The following is a 12,261-nucleotide window of genomic DNA, read 5'->3' on the forward strand; positions in this document are numbered from 1 at the left end:
CCAAACGGAAACGCAGTGTTAATCTACTCTGTCTTCACAGTGTGGCTTTGGCAGGCACAACCTGGTGTTTCGGTTTAACTGGTTTCCATGCTGACTGGTAATCGACTTCCTCCAGCCGCCCATGTTGCAGGTAGTAACAGAAGATGTTAAAATAAGACCCACAAAAGGTTCGACACTTCTAAACTTTATCTTGAATACGGTGAAAAGGTGTTTTTCGGGACAGCAACGTATTTCAGTCGGGTTTTTAACATCTGCTTCTATCAGCAGCAACAGTGGACGCTGGAAGGAAGTTGGTCACCAGTTAACAGGGACACCAGTGAATCCGACACACCGGCGTGGTTTTGTTTTCAAACGTGTCCAGACTCGTCCTCTGGTCCTTCTCCCGGATGTACCGAAAGCTTCATGATGGATCTCCCGTGTCTCCAGTGGCAGGATCACGTGGCGCAGAAATGGATCGGACTAAACCCCGAGTTAAAAGAGACGTTTATATCCATGGAGGAAATAGATGATGTCTTTAAATGTGCTTTAAGTCTCACAACGTGAGTAGCTACTGAAGCACAGCCTTCCTGATACACACCATGTATGCAATAGTAAATGCACATGAAAAAAAACCATGATGAGTAAACTAAAACTCTCCGTTACCTGTAACCACGTGTCCCTTGATGAAGTCTATTTTAAGTTTACGTGACGTTTCATGACGCTTTCTGTGTGCTTTGCAGCCAAGCTGATACAGACTTCATGCAGTCGATCTCTGCAGCATCTTCAGTGCAGAAAGATTCAGATCAAGCAGCTGAATGCAGACAGAAGGGAAACTCCAGCTTCAAGATCAGAGATTACTCTGCAGCTGCTCTGCACTATTCACAGGTACAGCCACAACTCTTTAGATTCAGGTCTGCTGAAGTAAAGCAGGGAGGCATCAAATAACATGCGTGACAGGTGATCCCCAGGTGTGGAAACCACTGGATTATGCTTCTATTGTACGTTAGGTGGCAGTGTTGAATCATTTTGAGTTGAGTTTTAGCTCTTCATCTGGTAGATCGACAGTTATTGATTGAGTCCGGTTGGTAAACTTTATATTCTTGCTTATAATGTCTACAATACACCACTGTTTGGTAGCTCAATCTCAACTACTATACTCTGACTTTGTTATTGAGCGACTCAATACACCATCCTGTGGTACAAGCTTGTATTGCAAGGTGGAAAACCTCCTTAATGGTTTGGGTAAATGGGTAGAACATCATAATATTGTCTCTGAAATTACTTCAGAACTATTGTTTTGGTTTTTTTTCTTCATTCTGCTGATTGAAGTTATATTCATTTTACATTCAACTACAATGAGTGCAATCATCTGCACACATATACCAAACAGATCACCCTTAAATGAACTATTGTAAATTTGAAAACTAAGTAGCATGAAACTTTTCTGTGGGTACAAATCAGACTATACACACGTTATTAAGTTTTGACCAAAGATTAGTAAGCAAGGTGAGGTATAGCTGATGAAAGTGTCCGTCTGTACTGATTTTATTCTGAGTATTTAGAAATGCCTCATACACTATGTCTACCACTCTTGACTAATTTGCATTAAAACAGTCTCTTTCTCCTGTTATGACAGGGTATATGTCTCGCTCCCCAAGGTTCAGAGCAGCTCTCTCTCTGCTACGCCAACAGATCTGCTGCACTCTACCATCTGCAGCTCTACCAGGTGAGGCGGGACACCGTTGACACTTTGACCTGCAAATGCATCGACTTCAAACATTTTGATTCACTCCTGCAAATACTGTTCATCAGATTATAGTGACTATTTTTATTTGACATGATAGAAGTGGAAGACGCAATTACTTAAAAATAAAACCCAGCAGTTGTTAGTAATATAACTTGTCTTTAAAAATAAAATCAATCCATCAATCTAACTTTTTTCAGATAGTCAGTGCTTTAAAGATAATTTAAAATGCTTCAGCATTAATTTCCTCTGTTTGCCCACTTTGAGGCGATGGTAATTTAACAGAGGAAACATTTGCACGTATTCAGGAGTTTCCCTCTCCCAGATGATGCCTTTCCACTTCAGGAAGTTTTTCAGGAGGCAGTAAAATATCAATTGCAGTAGCTTCCCAGGTAATTTCTTGAATGAGGTGCTCATCTTCTATAATGGTTCATTTAATTGAGGTTTAATGCTCTCATCATTGGCGAACCGACGCTACCTTGTTTCACTAATTTGCTCCGACTCCAATAAAGCAAGTCAGACACAGCCTCCGTGATGTGCCGCCTCTGCAGCCTGCACGGGACACAATGACTCGACAGATGAAATCTGAAATGTGCAGGATAATCACTCATTCAGTGGCCTTTTGAAGTTTTAATAGCCTTGTGAGTTGGCTGCCTCTCGCTGCTAATGCCACAGTGTTCACTCCTGGCTTGTCAGGTATACATTTCAAAAAGCGGCAGCTGAGCGAACTATCACAGCCCCCCTGATTTAAATATTGGGAGCATTAGAAGCCTTCATGTCTCCCCTGGCTGGCTGAAGTCTTGACATTGAATATTGGCGGATTTGGTTTGAATCCTGGTTGCAGCAGAAATGTTTACTGTGCAGATTGCGATGCGTTGCACTGGCAACGCCTGTTTGGAAAAAAATATATAACAAATATACTATGATCAGAGGAAGAAACCTTCAAGCTGATTGATTGGTATCTTGCAGTTTCTGAGCTCTGCAGGCAGTTTTCTTGATTCTTTGTTTGTTTTTACCCATTACTGACAGCTGTGGGGTCTTTTAATGAGTGATGTACTTTAATCATGTCCAATTCATTGACTTTTAAAAAGTGTCCTCTGTCTAATCGTAGAAATATGGCAGCTTTATTTATTCAGCTGTTCACTTTCTACAAGGTTCGCCACAGTAAGTCTTTGTGACTCGATCTTCTTTTTTTTGGGTAGTTTTTACACCGATGCTCTTCCAAGACCAAAACGTAAAGTTCTCAGCATTGGTCTGGTGCAATTTCAGCTACATTTTCTTTAGCGTTTGCTGCACGTACACTTGAGGTCATCAGGATGCCCGTTGGCCTCCTCTGGTGTAGCAGGCAGAGCCAGTTGGGACAAGGCCCTGAAGTTGACCTAGCTGCAGAGATTATATCTCATCTACCGGATCCTCCAAGCTGCACAGTGGTGCGATACATGCAGTCGAGCCGCAAAGCAAGAGAGTTCTGGTTCAAGTCTGGATGCAGCCGAGGTTTCTTTAATACTCCAGTTTTTCCCACAGTCCGAAAGTTGGATGAAGCAGTAGAGTTATGAATGAATGAAGGGATGAGATGAGCTGGAAGTTGAGAGATTTTGTTATGACAGAGTGTCGACTAATAAGCCATCAGGCTGCAACACACACATATATATATATATTAGTGCTGTCAAAAACAACACGTTAATTTAATTCATTGATTTGAAACATTTCATTTGTTTCTAAAATTGTTTTTATTAACTCCCTTACTGGCGCAGCCTCATGTGCAGCGTCTATGGGCGCAGCACCGTGACAACAGAGCAGCAAAATTACCGAGTGGAATAATATTAAGGAAGACCAATAGACTTCTGGGTGCCGACGGTTCAGTTATGGAATTCTTGTTTCAAGAGGCCCAGGCTCGATTGTTCAGTATCCAGTTTAGTCAACTCAATTTGCAAAGCTGCACCAGGGTCAGACTAGATTCACGTTACATGTCTCACACAAGTGGTTCCCTCATTTCATTAATCAATTTCAATCCTAAGAATGGGAGGAATAACTCTTATCTTCACTTTCACTCTTGATAGACTCCCTCAGTTCTTTTTTTCCTCCTATCAGCCACACTTTTGATCTTTTTTTAATATCCATATAGTGCTACACTTTTTGAAATGTAGTATAGCCTTTGTTACAAGTGAACGTGAACTTCAATACTTTTAGTCTGGAACTTTATTTAATTTATCAATAATCACAAAATATCCAAGAAAACAATGTTCTGGACTTAAAGGGGACATATCATGCTAAATCCACTTTTTTAGCCCTTAAATGCATTTTGTTGTATATTTAGAGTGTTTAGAAGTACAGAAAAGTTCAAAGTAGTCTCTTCAGGTGCTCCGTTGATATCTTTATATTCTGTTTTGGTCATATTTTGCGATCGGTTTCGATTTTTCTATTCTCTATCACGTTTTTTGAACAATGACGTCACAGTATTCTCAGCGGAACTGCCAAATTAGGACATCGACATTTCGAGCAATCCGCCATTTTTGTTTCTCGCTGCGATTTTGTAGTCCAACCGAAGTTACGAGAGGATAAGTCGAAATGTTTGGTTGTTGGATGTAGTAACCCACAAGCTTCGTTACACCGTCTCCCAGCATCAGAACCTTTTTGAAGTGCCTGGTTGAGTTTGATTTTTCACAGAAATGTACCCACATCTGTGGGTAAGGTCATTTTTGTGTGCGCGAATCACTTCAAGAATGACTGCTTCAGCAACCTCCGCCAGTATAAAGAAGGATTTGCCGAAAGACTTGGTCTGATTGAGCGGTCAGTTCCTTCTAACTATGGAGACGACGAACAGAGCACTTCAGTAAGCTGTATATAACGCTAAAAAGTGTGATGATAAGACGTCCCTGTCATTGTTTTGTTAGCATTAGCAGTTGCACCGTCTTCATATGTTAGCGCTGTGTGCTCGTTTTAGATTATAATGTAACTTCTGTGTTAAATAGTCGTTGTAATACAGGCAGTATTGTAGTAGTGGGCATGGATGGAGAAGTTAGTGTAAATATAGTAACACACCATTGCGTTACATCCATATGAAGACGTTGTTCTGAAGGTGCATCATCGTCATTTTCATCTCGCTCCGCCGGGTCCGACTCTGGCTCCAACATGTATGGCTGGATGGACAAATCTTCCGTTGTTGACATTTTGTAAATAATGTGTGAATATAAAGTTTCTGCGCCGCTAGATAATTGTATCTGTTCTATCAAACTACAAAGATGGCCGAACAGGGTGACGTTGAACCGAGTGTGACCTCTGCAACCTGGAGAGGAGGCAGGGTATGAAGTGTCTCATTTGCATTTGAAGAGACCGCCCCAAAACGAGTTGCTCTCAGAAGCACATCAGAAAAGGGGTTGAAAAGGGGCCTGTGGAGCTCTAATAATGAGGAATTCAGACCCAAGCATTGCAGTTCCGCTTTATATAGACCACAACTGTATGATTTATATGTAAAAAGGAAGGATTTAAAAGCATGATATGTCTCCTTTAACACAGAGCCAAGGACACTGTGGGGAAGAATTGACTTCAAATCCACTCAAACATAATTCTCTGGTTAGTCAAGCGTAGTTGTTGGCAGTCGATGAGTCAATATTTAGTAAACAGGACTGTGTTAAGCCGTTTCTTTTTCAATCGAAGTATCTTAAAGTAGAAATAAACAGCTCTCCTGCTCGGTAACTTATAATGTGTTCGTGTTGACGGATGTCTGTGCTGATTAGCACATGCTTGTACATGGATTGTTGTGGGCGGACTCCACAGCTCTGCTTAGTGTCCTGCAGAAAGTAATTTCTCTGGCAGCTCAGGGCTTTTTATCATGGAATTCATATTCCTATTAAAATGTATCATTTGATATTTTTCTGTTTTCATCAGGAATGCCTCGATGACATCGACAGAGCTTTGAAGAATGGCTATCCCTCCCATCTCTCACACAAACTACAGGACCGTCGCTCAGCGTGCCTTAAGGATCTCCCTGTCGGTGCAAAGGCAGGAGAAGAGGATCGCAATCCTGCCCGGAGGAGCCATAACGGTCCAGGCGGAGTAAAAGCACCATCTGTTCAGATTTGTCCTCAAGCTGCTGTTTCCTCCAGCGTGGAAAAAGGTCGACACCTTGTGGCTGTGGACAGAATCGCAGCTGGGGAGGTGATCCTCAGGGAGAGGCCGTACAGTTGCGTCCTCCTGGCAGGAGTGCAGGAGGTGAAAGGGAAGCAGGGGGGAGCAGGGGGGGATGTGTTTGGGACAGAGAGCAGGCGCTGTCACTGGTGTTTGGCTGAAACTCTGTGTCCCGTCCCGTGTGGCGCCTGCAGTTACAGCCGCTACTGCTCGACGGGCTGTCAGGAGGAAGCCTGGGAGGAACATCACCGCTGGGAGTGTCCGCTGGGAGCAGATCTGATGGTGATGGGAGCGATGCTGCAGCTCGCTCTGAGAGTAACGCTGAAGGCGGGGATAAAAAACGTCCAGAAGGCGAGGGAGCCAATCAGAGACGAGCAAAACGAATCAGAAATATACGGTTTAAGCAGTAACCTATGCCAGTCGTCCTCCAGCGACTCTTACCTGAGTGTGTTTAACTTACTGCACCACGTGGGGCAGCACAGTCCCACCCTGCGCTTCCTGTGTGCGGTTACTGTCGCAACAGTGTGTCTGAGGCTCCGTGAGACGGGACCTCCCCCTGCATCATGGACACTGACCCGACGGCCAGCGGACGGTTCAGTGGAGGAGGAAGGTGACGCGGCCTGGAGCCCAGAGCTGTGGCTTCTGGGAAGCACCATCCTGAGGCACATGTTGCAGCTGAGGTGCAACGCCCAGGCGATCGTCGCTCTGCAAGATGCAGGTGACTCCTCCCAGCAGTTTGTCCACGATTGATTGTGGGGGGCGGGGTTAGGGGATTAGGGGGTTAGGGTTAGCCCTAATTAACCCTAATTATCTCTGGACATTTCACAAAGGAGAGATTTTCACTCCTGATATGAAGATTATTTATGGTTAATTCTTTGCGGGCCACAGTCAAACTGCACAAAGCCGCAGTAGAATTAGAAGAGGCACTTAGTTGTGGTAATATTTTACCCAGAGTTCAAGTCAAATCGGGTTTTAAGTATTCACATTTAGACCATGAACCAGATGTCACATGCCAATACTGAAATAACATACTTATGACGGGTTGCACCATAGTTTGAGATTCACTCTTTTAAATCAAGGATCTCGAAACCTTTTCCACTGATAAAATAATTTTTAACAAGTAGATCATTAAAATCTTAAATATCTTCTGTGACTTCATTGCATTCATTTTAACTTTCTTTCATTTGTGGCGCTAATTTGTTCAATACAGTGTTGAAACTCCGAAGTACGTACAGTCAGGTTCTATGTTCATACATGGACCGAGCCCCTTTATAATTTTATAATTTGTTGCAGCCATTTAAAAAAAACAAAAAACTGAATTCCCTGGTTTGTCCACTGCTATATTGTGGACACTAAAATTTTGTGTTTTGGAAGAAAGCATCTCTCCCGACTATGGCCCTTCAATATAAAAGGCAAAAATCTGAATAGAATCCTTTAAATAATCTTTTAAAAGCATAGAAAAGTTCAGCGAATAACAAAAGATGTTGAGTTTTTTATCATAGCGGAGTTCTATAGAAAATCACAGATTATCCTAAACCTTTACTAGTTTTCTCATATTGTTTGTTTTGTGTCTCGGCTCATCGATTCCGCTGATTGTCTTCCATTATTTGCGTCTCGCAGGAACTGTGAGCTCTTCAGTGCAGTCCAGTCGGGAAATCCGCGTCGCCTCAGCGATGTTCGCGGCGCTCAGTCTTCTCAATCACTCCTGCCGCCCCAACACGAGCCTGGCGTTCAGCACGGGGATGCGTGCTGATCCGTGTGGCTCGGAGACGTCTGCAGACTGCACAGCGAGCGTAGCTGAGGATCAACGCTCGGCCCGGGGAGTCACTGTAACTGTCAGAGCAGCTAAAGTCCTCACTCCTGCACAAGAGATCCTTCACTGCTACGGTAAGACTGGAGATCAGATTCTGTAGTTTGATTACGATGAACCGGAAGAAGAGTCTAAAGAAACTAAATGATATTGTCTTTAGGACAGTGTTAGTTTTGTCCCACTATGTTCAAAAATATCAAGGGATTATGCTGCCATCATCAATCATCAAGATGTTTCCTGCAGGTCCCCACAGTAGCAGGATGGTGACCCGAGAGCGCCAGCGTCTCCTGCATGAACAGTACTTTTTCCTGTGTCAGTGTGAGGCCTGCAGCCTGCAGGAGGAAGAGGAGGAGGAGGAGGAGGAGTGTAAAGAACAGAGGCCAAGATCCGGAGGCACTCCACAGGGGTCCGCACTCCTGTGCACCAAGTGTCACGGCTCTCTGAAAGTGTGTGATCCGTCTCTATTCCTAACTATCATGCAGAAATTGTTCTATTATTTTGCACACTCGGTTGGTTCAACGTTTGAGTTCTTTTGAGGTGCGAAGGAGCCAGAAGAAGAATGAAATAATAGAGGAGTTATGAAATCAAACGGGGACTTACAAGTCAGTTATTTCAGTGTTTCCCGAGACAATGTTTTAAAACTGAGGAGTCATCTGAATTCTGTAATGAAGTTATATAGTGAATCAGTTTCTTCAACATCTGATGAAATTGTTCTTTTTGGATCCTTTGAGAAATAAGTCATTTTTTCATTGGATTCTTCTTCTGCAGTAGGTAGAACTGATTTCGGCCTTTTGTCATGATTACGTTTGTTTGTTTTTGTTTTTGCAGCATCTTTATAGCCCTCCTTAGTTTGAGAATCCCATCACGACACAAAATGTATGTATTGGTGTTTAGGATATTTTGTGCGACTTTCAGAGAAGCCGTGACAATGGAGGATCAGGATTCTCCTGCTCGCTGCCGTCGTGCGGTCATCGTATGTCTGCACCTCAAGTGAGAAACGAGCTGCAGGAGATCCGCCTCGACCTGGAGAGAGCCGTGGAACTACTGGAGAGAGAGAAACCAGGTGCTTTTTAAGAAAAACACGACCTGTAAAATGTGATTAAAGGACAAACATTCTGATGTTTCCCTGTCATGTCTGCCTCAGGTGAAGCCCTGAAGCTGCTGGAAAGGACGCGGCGTCAGTCCGGGCTGATCCTCGCGGAGACGCACCCTCTCCAGGGAGAGTTAGCCGACGCCACCGCCAGAGCATACGCTACGATGGGTGAGAATCCTAGTGTATGCATGTGGGCTGAATGGCTATACAACTCCTGCTAAGCATCTGTTTAGGTACGTTTACGACCATTAGCACCAACAAACAGCCACCTGAAGGTAAACATTCAGCACCGTCACACTGCAGGGGTCTCTTTATAGTTCCATGCAGGTGTAATAAAAGCTGTCTATGTAACTGTAAATCTCTGTTCATGGACAAGAGCATATATCTTGAGAAATGCATGTGGCATTTAGAGTGTTTTGAAAGAAAGAATGAATAAAATGAATACGCTATTCATGGACCTCTAGATTGGGTCATAAACCCGGAGCGCTCACAGCGTTTAAATATCATCCAGTGTGTTGATTAAATACGTTCAGGGCCAAAATATGCAACTGTCCTAATTATTTTATGATCTTAGAGTCAGCTGTCATGGCCAGTTGGAGAAAACTGTAGTACCCAGAAGTGTTTTTCACTAACAACTTCATGCAACTCTGCAGACTGAAGCGAAGTAATATAAGTGGCCACATTAAGAATAAAACATTAAAAACAGTGCTACAGTTTTACAATACAGTCATCGAACAAGCGAATGAATGATTGGGAGACACACCCTGGACATGTGAATCCAATAACAGGAGTGTCAAGCTCATTTTAGTTCAAGGGCCACATACAGCCCAATTTCATCTTGATTGGGCCAGAGCGGTAAAATAGCGGCATAATAACCTTTGAATTTAAACATTAAAGTTTTCTTTGTTGTCGTGCAGAAGATACGTGATGAAAATGTCTCTATTTCCACAAAACTACTTCTGAAAATGACAACAGTCTCAACATAAAACCAAATTCCAATTTACCAATCTCGGTACTTTATTTGTCTTTCGCCGTTCCCTGCAGGTGACTGGAACAATGCCGCGTCCCAGCTGGAGAAGAGTGTGGCAGCAATTGGCTTCCAGTATGGAGAGGACAGCATTGAACTGGCTCAGCAACTCTTCAAATTAGCTCAGCTGCACTTCAATGGGTAAAGAAGCTCCACAGAGTCTGATGAAAAACTTCCAGTCACGACTGTTTTCCAGTGTCTGGCGTTAACTTTTTATCACCAAGCTCAAAAACAATGTAACTCAAAGAGGCCACACCTGACTCCTAAAACTTTACAACCTCGTAACTTTCCCAGTTTTATTGTTTTGACTGTCATTATTAAACAGAAGTAATGGGTCTGTGTTTTTCCTCTCCTTCTCCCAGTGCTGCCAGAGCCCCGGCCCTGTCTGTCATTCCCAAGGTCAGACGACTCCTCTGCCTTCATCTCGGTCCTCGCTGCCCCGAATTACAGGAGCTGAAGGCCATGGAGGACTGTTTACGAGGGTAGTTCCCAAATGAGCTCCAGTGAACACTTGCACAATACAAATACAGCTTTGTACTAAATGAAAATCCTTTAAAAAAAAAAAATACCATTTTTTTAAATCACATTTGAAGAATTTGTATTTTCTGTGTGGGTTATACCAGGAGTGTCAAACGTAAGGCCTGTGGGCCAAAACCAGCCCACAAGAGGTTCTGATCCGGGCCAAACCACCAAGTTTGTAAAAATACCCACAATGGAACATTTCACTATATTTTCCACCAGAAGGTTTCATTAAAATTGGCTTTAAGTTGAGATTGTAATAATTCTTTGTGTTTTTGCAAAAAAAATTTAAATGTACGTTTTCATCGCATTATTCTCTCCTCCACAACAAAGAAAAACTTTTAAGTTTAAATTTATAGGTTGTTATGGCAATATTTCACCGGTCCGGCCCACTCAAGGTGAAACTAAGCTGTACTTGGCCCCTAAACCAAAATGCCTGTATTATACTGTGGTGACACCATTATCATTGAGTTGATCTATTGTTCCTTAAAGCAATTTTATAGTCAGTCACGATGCAAGACATTTAATATGCAATGATGTAGGTATAGTAGAAAGACATGACATGGTGAAGCGGTGGGTAGCACTTTGGCTCAGTTCATGAAACCTATACTCTTCCAATAGCAGCGTTGGGAGCAGGTTTTATCTAAATGAAGGCTGAGTATTACCACTGATGTATGTGTGAATGGGTAAATGTGACTAGTTATGTAAAAGCGGTGAAAAATGCCCAATATATATAAAGTTGTTTATCACCAATGACTAAAAGGACCTGGGACTGGATATGTGTGGTGTTTCCATTCTTTCCGTTCCTGTATTTTCTGTGGTTACCCTCCACCTCCTCCCACAATCCAATCGTGACAAATGTTTATGTGATCACAGGTGGAAACTTGGTGGCTTGGCAGACTTCATGCACTGCTTTAACGGTAACAGTGTGTGTGAAAGATAAACAAAGCTGATGTTTAGTTTAAGCACAAGCCGTGTTGGATTTCCTGTTCCGCAGCGTAAATAGTACAAGGACGCACCAAAGATTATTCCCCTCTGGGGATGCCACGTTGTTTTACACCCATCAGCCCATTTGTTTGCTATTGTGAAGGTAAAGTGTCGGATTTAGCCACGGCAGCCATGATTTAAGGGCTGTTTGTTTTATCGGTGAATTCCTTTGACAGTCAGACATTTTAAATTCTTCAGAAATCCATTTCTGTTGTGCTTCTAGACAAATTCATTTTTCAGTCTCGGTGGTTTTTCATAAGTTGGCGACAGCTTCAGTCAGCACATGTGGGTGAATTTGACTTAAGATTACAGTTTGCACTCATTCACCAAAGCTATTGAAAGAAAGATCAGGTACTTCCGTCTCGGTCCATTGCGTGTTTCTTCTGTGACATTCAGGCTGGTGTTCTCAGTTCACTTAAGGTCCTTTAGTCCCATCTAATCATCATTTAATCACCCAGCCCTGCATCAGTACTGCTGCTGACCACGTGCGCCCTGAGTTTTTGCACTGATTTACTGTGCAGTGTGTTTGAACGCTGCTTTTAATCGACTTGTGACGGGTAAAAAGGTGGTTGGTCGTGGCTTCGACCTCGTGGTGTCAGTATGTATCAATCAAAACGTTTTATTTCATGCTGTTTTGGAGGCAAACTAACTTTATGGTTATCTATACTACAGAAAATGGTTTCACAAAACCCATCTATTAAATAGTCAGTGAAAAGCTCATCAATCTCCAAAACCTTAGTTGCTGCAGATAAATATGTGTAGGCCTCTGCCCTTTAGATGGCAGCAGTTCCCCACTGACTAATTCAATTTAATGCTTAAATGGCTGGAAATGCAATGTGAAGGTTTGACTCTAATATCTGTCAAGACTTTCAACTCTTCGTAATTCGTACTCATTGAATCATACACAACCGCTCTCAGTTTGCAATCGCATTATAAGTAGGTGTTTTTGTGGTAAAGATCAGATGTGGCACAAA

At 42.8% G+C, this 12,261-nt stretch overlaps 1 protein-coding gene across 1 annotated transcript; it reads left to right on the plus strand.

The window, feature by feature from the left end:
* Positions 1-78: 78 nt before the first annotated feature.
* Positions 79-11,076, plus strand: smyd4 (SET and MYND domain containing 4). Its single transcript, XM_080482513.1, has 11 exons — positions 79-167; positions 265-539; positions 720-864; positions 1,616-1,705; positions 5,612-6,569; positions 7,472-7,738; positions 7,905-8,107; positions 8,577-8,724; positions 8,806-8,922; positions 9,799-9,922; positions 10,144-11,076. The coding sequence occupies exons 2-11, from the start codon at positions 403-405 to the stop codon at positions 10,265-10,267; spliced, it is 2,313 nt and encodes a 770-aa protein (XP_080338639.1). The 5' UTR covers positions 79-167; positions 265-402; the 3' UTR covers positions 10,268-11,076.
* The last annotated feature ends 1,185 nt before the right edge of the window (positions 11,077-12,261 follow it).

The sequence above is a fragment of the Lipophrys pholis genome (assembly GCF_963383615.2).
Source record: "Lipophrys pholis genome assembly, chromosome: 16".
NCBI classification, from domain to species: domain Eukaryota; kingdom Metazoa; phylum Chordata; class Actinopteri; order Blenniiformes; family Blenniidae; genus Lipophrys; species Lipophrys pholis.

Coding starts and splice junctions, on each gene's coding strand:
- smyd4 (XM_080482513.1), top strand. CDS start 403: ATGATGGATCTCCCGTGTCTCCAGTGGCAGGATCACGTGGCGCAGAAA. Junction 8,725..8,805: donor ACTGGAGAGAGAGAAACCAG/GTGCTTTTTAAG, acceptor TGTCTGCCTCAG/GTGAAGCCCTGAAGCTGCTG. Junction 8,923..9,798: donor CAGAGCATACGCTACGATGG/GTGAGAATCCTA, acceptor CGTTCCCTGCAG/GTGACTGGAACAATGCCGCG.